Here is an 11,078-nt window from a genome sequence, read left to right as displayed (position 1 = left end):
TTATCCATTTATATTTAACAAAATTATTTTAACCAATCAGATTACAGTATTTATCTCAAATTAATTTATTCTGTATTGAGATCTGTATTTTTTAGATAACGATACATTCATCTCCCACATACATATACAATGTAAATCTAAGAAAGAGTAATTAAGGGAACCAAGGTTGTAGCAGTAATCAAAAGAATGTAATCCAGGGACAAAGACCAGACTTGGAAAACAGACATACACAACAAAGAACATTAAGTAACTAAAATCATACATACAAAGTAACAAAAGTAATTGAGCAACTTGGACTCCACTAAAAACTGGGAGCATGGACCATGTGCACTGGTAGGGTAAGAGTCCTCTGCTTTTCTAGAAACACCCGCTGAGTTGTTCATAAAAAGTCATGTCCAGGGTAGAAATCAAGAACGAGAAGTCTGCAATGTACCAATTTCAATTACAATCTACTAATCTCTTTTGGGATTAATAATCTACATGTATATAATAGAAATGCAAAAAGACCAAATGACAAACTTGGAGTGGTTATTTGGTTTGTAAGTGTTTCTGAGTAGAAAAAAAGTGAACTCAGTGGGTTTTTGACATGCATGAATTATTTTGTGTGTGATTTTCATAAAGAAGTGTCTACAACTGCAACAAATCTGGCATTCTGACAGAATAATAATGCATGAAAATTGCATGTGTTTGGAAAAGATATATTTGAATACTCTGATGTAACAAAACCACAAATTCAAGGTTGTTTTTTTTCTAATAGAAATATCGTTAACAAATCTAGTTAACTTGGAAATCTCCCATGATTTTACAAGAAAAATGAATAAAGTAAAAAGATTATAAGGCATATACAATAATACTCTTAAAAAATTTCTTTGTGAGCAAAAATTGATGCAGATATACATGTTCAAAAACAACCATACAAAAATATATAGACACCTTTAGACTCCTTATAAGGAATAATTATATAAGTGGACCAAGAGGGAGCACTTCGGTTCTTTCTCTGCATTTCCATTGATACCACTTGACACTCTTTGATGTGATATATACAGAATGTTACAACCCTCGACCTATATATTAGCTGCACTGTTTTCTTTGAGATAAAATATTCCTATTGTTGTGTTCAGAAGTCTAATGCAAAACAAATTAAAAAAAATACATGTAAGTTCATTATGACTACAGCTGTAACTACTATGTGTACTCAATTATTTTGACTTTTAAAAAAATCTCAATCACTGGGCAATTTCTGTATATCAAGAATGTGCTTTTCATCAACAACTTCAAGAATTTCGTCGGTCAAAAATTCTATTGGTTTATTAATTATTTCATCAATTTTCTCAATTAATGATGCTTTTAAATTCCTATTTTCACTTATCCATGCCTGGTCTCTTTCCGTTAACTCTTGGAAGTAGCGTCCCAATCCGCTCATTATGTTCATTCGAGGAATGAAATAATGAGGACACGTCATTTGTTTAATACATGCCTTTAATACCTCGAAAAATTTCTTGAAGATTGTCCCTGGGCTGTCTTCAAATAGTTGTTGGTCTAGCGATTCACAAAACCACAAATATATGGATTTCAGATGATATGACGTCAGACCGATAGGGGATTCTCCATTTTCAAGCAAGTTTAAATCAAGATACCTTTTCTTGACTAACTTTATTAAAACAAACAGATACCTCTGGTTATGACTAAACTGCTTTGTAAGACATTGTTCTGACAAAGAAAATGTAATTTTCCATTGTATTGAACGTACTGAGATCGACGGTTTGTACACCAACAAACACCCATCCCGGATAATTTTTTGGACTGAAGTTTGGTCTGGCCATTTTCTGTTACGCGTTTCGAAATCGGACCATGTACAGTGCCACGGGGCTTTTAATGCCGCTACTTTGTCTACCAACACTCTGAAAGAATATTCTTTCCCGTCTAGTGTTTCCTTTTTTAATTTAGTTGCGCACGTTCGGAAGAAAGGTAACATTTCACTCTTGTTCTGTTCCCCTGCAATTTCGATTTCCCCCAAAATGCTTGGGTCTTCTCGTCTTGGAATGAGGTAGCAATATCCTGAAGAATGTAAGTAAGTTTTACCACTATAGACCTTTGTATTAAAAAGTTGATAGTAATCATCATTATCAAATTCTTCATCAGGCATCTTTGTAACCTCAAGACAACATGAACCAAATGGTATAATGATATCTGGGCATTCAGTAATGAATTCCACAGTAACCTTAGGCGAACTTTCGATAGGTAGAACAACTTCTGGTATGCTTCTATCATAGAGAACATCAATCTCCATCAAGTAATAGCCATCCTCCGTTTTCTCTGGAAAGTACAAATTGTTACCGACACTTCCAACTACTGTCACTGTGTCATCTGGTCTTTCGTATTCGGCTACTTTCTGATAAACATAAGCGACAAGTGGTTCAATCTCTTTTACCTTTGACGATGCCCTTTTGATCATCAAGTGCAGCTTTGAATCAAGATCTGACACACATTCATCTGTCTTGATTTTGAGACTGTTCTTGAATTTTTTTAAACCTTCATCGCTGATCTTCTGTCGTCTTAAATATTCTGAAAAAAATGTATATATATAGATATTGTAAAGCGATTAGATAGATAATAAAAGAGTTTGAAATAATTGTAAAGGGTCAACTACTTGTTTTTAAGATTGCTATTCTAAAGTTAACAATTAATGTCCTAGTTATAAGACAGTCTATGATGGTTATTAGACTAACTACGATTCCCTTCAAAGCATTTTTTTTTTGTATTTGATACTAAGCAAAGAATATTTTAAAAAAATGATATATTTTTGTCCCTTGTATTGTAATTGACTTTGATCGAAAAATGACTTAGCCCAATATCATTTAAAGATTCACTATTTGATTCTAATGCCGCTGGTTAGAGGTTAGTCGTTGAAACACTGATGCAGCATATCGAAATTTTCTATACATATGATTATTTTTTTCTTACCATTTATTATCAGTATTTTATACAGTAATGAATGGTGAGAAAAAAACTTTCCAACTCGTGTGAATGGAACGTAGGCGCTACTTTAGCCAGTCTTATTGTTCACTGAAATTGTATGCAGGGACAATAACAAGTTATAGGAAATTAGCAAAAAAAGGAACAAATTATTTTTGTTGAAAAATCCTTGAATTAAATGTATCTTATGCTCTAGCAATATATTTGTTCGACAAAAAATATAGATGTTTTTTTTTTTTTTTGAATTGCAATAAAAACGAGTTTTAAACAACATAACAATAAGGAAACGTCAAAGGAATAAAGACTAAAAAGATGTTTTGTTGTTACCAATACATAACCTTTTTTTATGGTTTGTGTAAGAGTAGCACATACTAGTTTACATTACGTCAAGGTTTTTGATATCACAAGTTCGTAAAAAACATTCACAATTTTTTTTCAACCGATACAAGAAACTCATTCTCAAATACAGATGTACCTGTAAAAGGTTAATATGTGCGGGTATCTCCCATCCTATATTTTTACTAAGCACGGAAAGCTTAATACTCGCCCAATAAGTTGACTAAACCATTTAATAGACTTATTCGTAAGGGTGTGATCATGATCGTTAAATACAACAATTTTTGGTATTAACATTGATTCGCTTATAGCATTTTTACATAATAACTAACATATTATACTTAAAGCAGTTTTCGGCATGACACCGGTTGTGTCCTTATTGTTGGACTATGGGGTACCGTAGTTTTCAACCCCGCATGGGAAGAATTGGGATTGACATTGCGTACGGTTCAGACAAAACTTCTTGTAGGTTTATACTGTTCCGGAGCTGGTATGTCAGTTAACTGCTAGTATTCTTTTGTTGGTACATTTGTGTAACATATAATCAGTTTCTTTACTTCTGTTTTAACAAGGGATTCAGACCTTTTTTACCTGATTTTAGGTGTGTTAAATTGCGAAATATCTTTTCCGCAGTGGTCGGATTAAAAAAAGGAAGGGTTGCGATCAGGCCAAAGTACCTTAACCCCGCCGCATTTTTTGCGCCTGTTCTAAGTCAGGAATTTCTGGATATAGTAAGGAAAGTACAAGGAAAAAGGAGAGAAGGACTCGGGAAAAGTGGAAAAATATTCCCTTGCCCCCTCCATTAAAACATTAAATACCTGTTGAGGCAAGTGACTCTTGGAAGTCTGTTAGGCAGTCATTGATTTCCATTCGCATTTTGATAGATTGTTGGTTTACATTCTTAAATGGCATCTTTACCGGTACAAACTACTTGCCAAAATGGCTGACTCCCGTAAACCTAGTTGATGATTCAAAGGCGTGTAAGCCACACAATCACAGACGCAGTGTATAAATTTACAGTCTGTAATCAATACGTATTTTGTGCGGTCTCTTTTTCCTTAGATACAAAATAATCTCAAATGATACGCTGTTCTATAAATGTTGTCTTGTCACCCATTACTCTCTATGTTATTGATAGTTGAGTAATAGTCGTAGGTGATGAATGAAAGTCGAATGATCTTTTAAGTTTTTTAACATTATGAACGTCAGTATTATAGATAGACACAAGTATAATATTAAGTGTTTATATAATGTGATAAAGCAAATTTAGCAACATAATACTGGACAATTATAACGCATTACCGAAATAAATTTCGGACCACTTCCGACACCGCATTTTTTTTTTTTGGAGGGGGGGGGGAAGCAGAACTCGTTTGCTTGATATATTGCAGTCCAACTGGAATCCGTGTCCATTAAAGTTATTGTGAGAAAAAATACTTGCTGCGGAGAAAACCTGATATATGAAGCTACAGGCACTAGACGAGTAATTTGAGTTTAAGGATCTGAGGAAAACACGATGTGGCACAATAGCCTGGTTTCCCTTAAGAATAAAGAGTTTCCTTGATTTAAGTGAACCTTTTCAACATTTACTGGCATGAAATGTTAGCAAATCCACTATAATTAAATATCCTTGTTTATTTTCTAAAATTTCTCCATTAATGACCAAGCGTTGTATATCGTATTTTATATTTAATGTGTTAAGTGCAATTGAATTTTAAGTATTGAATGTAAGTTTTTCACTCGAAGATGCTTTCTCTATTTGAAAAGACCATTATTTGATCTGCTCAGACTTTTTTTTTCAATAGAATGTTGGAAAAATTAGGTTTTGACAATTATCAGTCCTTAAAATGTTCATTTTCAGTGCATTTCAATGTAATTATAACCCAGTTTCCCAAAGTGATTTGGAAAATCTTGTCTTTTTTCCCTTCATTTTGAAGGTGCAAATAGTCAAATTACACTTCAAAACATACCAGGTGATTTTTTTCATACCACGTCTCACCCACTCACTGCCTGATTCCTACAGAGACTAACAAATTGTTTTATGTCCTTTCTTTAAAAAGGGAAGTCAGAACATATTTCTTTGTTTACGGGCGGTTCGAATAATTTTTTCGTGCGTTTAGACCGTGATTACTGTCCGTAGGAAAACCCTTCTTTGTATCAAGTTGATTTAAAATGGAAATGTTACGGCACTTTTGATTTCAACGCATATTATATTTACAAAAAAAAAAAAAAAAAACGAAAACAAGTATATTAATTTGAATATTGATAAATAACCAAGGCGATACGATAGTTATGCCATTGACTGGAGGGCTTTTGGATCCTTTCGCGCTACTCATGAATACATTGGTGCTGAAGATTAAAATAGTGTCCAAATACACGTTTGATTCACGTGGTTTGCGTCTTTATCTTGTTCATATTGACGTTATGATATGATTTGTCTAGTATCATATGATATTGTTTATGTTACTATAATTTGCACTCTGTCAACTCTGTACTGTTAATGACCAAACGTAGGGAAATAACATGAAAGTTCTAGGCTTTACATTAGTATCGTACTTCTTTGTTGTGGGAAATGCTAATAATGATTGTCATTTGAAAGATCTCTTGATGTGTGCAGAACTTCTAGGATCTAACAAATTCTCAGACCTTGTCAACCAGGCTAGCAGTGATGTTGTAAATACATTCAAATTCGGAAATGGTAAGTGAACAGCTTGTTTCTTTCTCCATACTCGTAAATGAGTAAATAAATAATTTCAATAGACTACCCTTCTCGTCTCTATATCATGTTCCTGGTTGCAATTATATCATTGTCACAAAGACTGTCTTATCAACTGATGTTTGTGTCATTATTTCATCAATTTAATCGTTCATACTATAAATTACTGTGGCGGATCCGGGGTGTCCGGGATCGGACTCCTTTTTATTGGAATATTTTGTTAATTCCATGCAAAATTTAGACTGGACCCCTTTCAAAATCTCTGGACCCTCCCGTGAGTTGAATATTAATAATCGTTTAAACAGTCGTCTTTGAACATTCTTAATTAAGTTTATGTAAGAATAAAGTATTATTTTTGTTATTTTAGCATAAAAAAAATACGGGACATTGCGTCTTTACCATAATTTTTTGATAATAAATATAATAATATAATTTGTCTTTAGGTAAAGTCACTTTACTGTTACCAAGCAGAGTGGCTCTAGACAATATCCCAGCCTCCGTCCAAGACGCTTTGAATAATAACAAAACTTTTCTGACAGAGATCCTTTACCATCACCTCGTGCCTGAGAGAATCAAGTGCGATAACCTTACAGATGGTAGTCTTCTAAACACTGTGCAAGGTTCAAGAGTGCGGTATGATAGATACGAGTACGAGGTATATATATACATATATATATATATAAACGTCTCAGAATGTGACGACTCTATTCGCTACACTGCTCCATCGGATCAAATTGATACAGGGAAGATACATAAACGTATAGAAAGGTCTGAAAAATTCCCAACGATTTTGGAACTGTCAAATTTGCGATGCAAATTTTTGGTCGCTCCCTCCGCGGGACTCTCAATATATATATATTGAGAGCAACTTTCTGTCATTCTGAATCTCTATTCAAATGAATATGCTCAACAGAAAACTAGTCTCATTTTTATGCTTCAAATAAGTGTTAACCAGGTTGTTAAGTTAATTTTAATAATTGAAAAATTATGAAGTTCACTATTTGTGTCTAAATGGATTAGTTAACATTGTGCGGATCCAGGATATTTGGAAAAGAGGGATTCCATTTTACAATTAATTTTAATTAATTAATTTAATTTTTTTTTCGGAGAATGCTCGAAATTATAAAAAAAAATCATACTTAAGGTAGGTTAAAAACCGCCAGGATCCTTTAAATCAACCTATGGTATTTTATATTACTGTAAGTGCGTTTGAAAGTCGACTAAATAAGTTTATAAATCTTAAAATTTTCAGTTTCTGATATATATTTTCTTTCTTTTTTTTTGTTAATCGCAGAATAGTTTTACAGTAACATTTAATGGAGGAGAGTATGAAAAAGTAGAGGATAGAGCACGGAATGGATTTGTATGCGTCATCGACAAGTTTTTGTATCAGTTTCCAGTCGCCACCACCTATCATTATGTTTCTTCCTACCAAAACGTCAGTACTTTCTTGTTATTGGCGTCTAAAGCTCAAATTCTGGACAGTTTAAACGGTAAAATCCACATAGAATGATTGTACTTACGATTAATAAAAGTAATGGCGTAATTATCATACCATCGATATTTCTCTGAGTTACTCTAAACATCAAATAGGAACAGTTTATTTTTCTTACCAGTTTGTCTTTCATTATTTCTGAGTATCTTAAAGCGCTTTTTCTTCTGACCAGAAAGAAATTGTATTTGATCTTACAAACGTTGGTTGTTTTATTCAATTATTTTCCTGGTTTCCAGCTCCCAATTTGACGCTACTGATACCCGACAATTCTGCATTTGCCAGACTTGCCCCTGGTGTTCTGAATAATCTTACCAGTAACCCTACTCTGTTGAAAGGTAAGTACAATATATAATATACAGTGGACCATTTTTAATATGTTTTAAATAGTTATATCAGTACCTTGTCTGGTTGTCTTCGTGAGCTCAATCGAAATAGCAATAGTGCGTTCATCCTCATCATTCTCTATATGTTCCACTGGACTAAATTAATAATCGTGTTAAAATTGTGTTGTACGCTTATGTTGTGAAATGGCTTTAATTAAACGTAAATAAGGATCAATAGCCACGTTTAAAAGGTAAAAAAGAACTATATCCAAATAAAATATAAATAAAATGAAAAAAAAAATATGGGCCCAAATTTTCGGCCTTACGGCTTTCGTCAGGGGCAAAAGGTATTGAAAAGAAAACTGACAACTGCCCACCCACACCACAGAGACCAGATGCCCTTCTGGCTTCAAAATTGATCTTGATGCACATGTGCTGATTAACCAGTACTTAACAATTTTTCATATTTATTTGACAGAGGTCCTATCAAACCATCTTGCTAACAAAGTTATGTTCTCTGAAGGACTGGTCTTCACTCAAAAGTTTCCTGCAAGTTCAGGGAAATCGTTTGTTGTCGAAAGATTTGGTAAGAACATTAATTTTGTATTTTTGAACAACTGTTTTATTTTACTTTTTTAGTTTTAATTGTAGTTTAGTTTTTACTATATCATAGCTTATTAGAATGCTATCCTGGTAAACAATAAATATCTTTTTGATTGAAATAGAAGCAATTAAACTTGGAAAAGTTTGCGGATAAGTGGCATTTGAAAAAGAGTGTAATGCACGTGTATTTATTTTGATGACATTGTTGATGCCTTATTGAAAGATCCCGTTTCTGTACAATCTAGAATATTTGACTTCACAAATCTTACGTTTTCATAATTTAAGAAACGTTTATTCTACTCAACCAAAATTTACAAAATGTAAGAAATAACAACACTTGTGTCCATTTTCGCATGTAATATATTTTCATTCCAGAGAATGAACTTCATGTTGGCGGTGCTAAGATAACGAATGCTGACTTGCTCATGACAAATGGTGTTATTCATATTATAGACTCTGTTCTGACGTAGACGAATTGTCATATGTTTTGCATTCACTTATTATAAAGATAGTTTTCTACAACTTTTATTATGTCAGTTTTTATGTAATCATCGGAAATAAAGACCATGTTTTAGTAAAAAAAAAGAATTGGACGAATGAAGAAGAAGAAAAACAAAACAAACAAACAAAAAAGAAAAAGAAATGGTAAAACTGAAATATCAAAGCAAAAACAGGAATATTAATGACAGAAAATTAAAAGAAGCAAAAAACAGTACTTGACAGCGGACACAGAGACCTCGATTTCTTTCATTTAAACCTCTCTTCTGCTAAAAAAAAATTCTTGATTTGCTGACATAATTCAGTGTTTTTGTAAGTATGGTTTTCCGTTTTCATTACCAAGACACCTTAATATATTGCAACCATCTGCACAAATTGTGACTTTTTCTGCCTTAATGATGTTGTCTCCGACAACGCAGGGTCTTACAATGATAATTGTAAAATCGCAAGGGTAATGATAAAAAAAAACAGTTAATTTGTGACATGAATGAATTTGTTTTTTTTTTATTATTTTTTAATAAACACTTGTTCCTAGAGATTATTAAAGGATGCATGGTACTTGGTTTTTTATAGTTATTATTTGTTATGAATGTTGTAAGAGATGTGTTGAAATTATACTTGAGTAAATAAAAGCTTTCACATGTAATGAGACGCTAAAGATTGATATTTTGGCATGACTAGGCACAAGCATGAATTTTGTAAACGATCTCAGCATTAGGGGTTGTTGTACCGTCGGTATGTGTTTGTGTGTGCGCGACTTCTTGTTTACTGAAATGTTTTTAATTTCAAAACTGATAGGATATTCTTATGAACAAATATTCTTCAGTACTTTCTTGTTTAAGTTATGCCCCTTTCAATGAACAGGCATTTTTACAAATATCTTATTTTAACTTATTAACTCAACAACTTAGTATTTCTTGCTTCTGTCAGGAAACAATCAGAAATATGCATATGAGCTCTTTAGAAGAACCTTTTTTGAAGAAATTTGAATACGAAAATAGTTTTAACGGTCATTGTAAGGATTTCATTAAACGATATTATCACCTTCACGTACGCAGACGACGTGAAAAAATTGAGAAGAGCAGATTCGTTCCAAACAGACAGGTCTTATTTTTGCTCCAGGAATTAAATCGAGCTCGGACTGTTAACTTATTTTTACTTTTGAGTGTTATTTCATTTGTGGTTGTTTGTTTTGTTTTGTTTTTTTATGTTTTTTCTTTATCCTTTGCCCCCGCTTTATGTAAGAAGTTTTTTTCAATAATATATTGCCGAAAATATGGTTTTCTATGATGTTACTTTTCAAAGTGTCTTTTAGATATTAAATAGAAAGATATGTTTTTCCCATTCGTAGCGAGTGTTTCACTATCAGGCAGTGATTAAATTATCTCTATTTCACAATTTCAAACTTTTATGTAATTTTTTTATGGAGAAGCCAACTCTTCCGTCCAAATCCTTATTCAAAGATTTCTTTATCATTTTGGTTAAATGTAAATCTGATCTTTAAAACTTAAAAATCCAATTTTCAACAGAATTGAACAAACCAATATTCAGCTTACGCACATTTACATCATTTAAACTCTTAGACCATTTACTGGCAAAATTGCCGTCTTATAAAAAGATATCCATTACCACTTAAACTGATTTTTCAGCATGGTTTTGATTAAAATAGATCGGTCAATTATTAAAGATCACATAGTATGAATCCACATGTGCCAATGTTTTGAAACCTAATAATAATAATAATAATGATATCTTATTGTATTATAAAGGTCCCAGCGAGGGCAGTATAAATGGATACACAATATACACAACACAAGACATGAAACCTATACCAGTATATTGAATAAAGCCCTGGACAGAATAAACGCTTTAAATATACCTAGTACATGTATTAATTCCTTAACATGCAAACCTTATGTATTCATTCATATCTATTTTTTAAAGGACCCAATTATATGATATCGAAACTCAATGATACGTACAATCAACTCTTTAAGTGGTTTACGTGGTTCAGCAAGTGTCTCATGTCATTAAAATATGCCATTGAAACTCCATTTGGGGAACACATTAAGGCATATATTCATACTAAGGCTTAACAAAAATGATAAAGAGCCTCTACAAACGGTTTACT

The 11,078-nt window shown here is 32.6% G+C and overlaps 2 protein-coding genes across 3 annotated transcripts; one reads left to right on the top strand and one right to left on the bottom strand.

Moving 5' to 3' along the window:
* Window positions 1-682: 682 nt before the first annotated feature.
* Window positions 683-4,454, bottom strand: LOC148628008 (uncharacterized). Its single transcript, XM_088583131.1, has 2 exons — window positions 4,131-4,454; window positions 683-2,565 (listed from the first exon to the last, which is right to left on the bottom strand). Exons 1-2 carry the CDS (start codon window positions 4,222-4,224, stop codon window positions 1,223-1,225), a joined length of 1,437 nt encoding a protein of 478 aa, XP_088439257.1. The 5' UTR covers window positions 4,225-4,454; the 3' UTR covers window positions 683-1,222.
* A 1,292-nt stretch (window positions 4,455-5,746) lies between these two features.
* LOC148628007 (transforming growth factor-beta-induced protein ig-h3-like) lies at window positions 5,747-10,816 on the top strand. 2 transcript variants are annotated; one of them, XM_088583168.1, is made up of 6 exons: window positions 5,747-6,010; window positions 6,472-6,683; window positions 7,323-7,521; window positions 7,760-7,858; window positions 8,325-8,432; window positions 10,717-10,816. In XM_088583168.1, the coding sequence occupies exons 1-6, from the start codon at window positions 5,836-5,838 to the stop codon at window positions 10,788-10,790; spliced, it is 867 nt and encodes a 288-aa protein (XP_088439294.1). In that variant the 5' UTR covers window positions 5,747-5,835; the 3' UTR covers window positions 10,791-10,816. The 2 variants fall into 2 exon arrangements, with proteins under 2 accessions (XP_088439294.1, XP_088439284.1); XM_088583158.1 differs by lacking the exon at window positions 10,717-10,816 and adding an exon at window positions 8,825-8,971 and having other exon boundaries at window positions 5,749-6,010.
* The last annotated feature ends 262 nt before the right edge of the window (window positions 10,817-11,078 follow it).

Source organism: Perna viridis, chromosome 1 (genome assembly GCF_037379345.1).
Source record: "Perna viridis isolate PV_CMFRI_1.1 ecotype Kerala chromosome 1, ASM3737934v1, whole genome shotgun sequence".
Classification (NCBI taxonomy): domain Eukaryota; kingdom Metazoa; phylum Mollusca; class Bivalvia; order Mytilida; family Mytilidae; genus Perna; species Perna viridis.
Note: the sequence above shows the minus strand (reverse complement) of the source record. Positions and strands in the feature narration are given on the sequence as shown.

What these genes read in the sequence shown, in the direction of transcription:
- LOC148628008 (XM_088583131.1), bottom strand. Translation starts at nt 4,224, where the DNA reads ATGCCATTTAAGAATGTAAACCAACAATCTATCAAAATGCGAATGGAA. An exon ending in AGAGTCACTTGCCTCAACAG is followed by an intron (nt 2,566 to 4,130) that starts GTATTTAATGTT and finishes CATTTTTTTCAG; the next exon opens with AATATTTAAGACGACAGAAG.
- LOC148628007 (XM_088583158.1), top strand. Translation starts at nt 5,836, where the DNA reads ATGAAAGTTCTAGGCTTTACATTAGTATCGTACTTCTTTGTTGTGGGA. An exon ending in ATGATAGATACGAGTACGAG is followed by an intron (nt 6,684 to 7,322) that starts GTATATATATAC and finishes TGTTAATCGCAG; the next exon opens with AATAGTTTTACAGTAACATT. An exon ending in AATTCTGGACAGTTTAAACG is followed by an intron (nt 7,522 to 7,759) that starts GTAAAATCCACA and finishes CCTGGTTTCCAG; the next exon opens with CTCCCAATTTGACGCTACTG.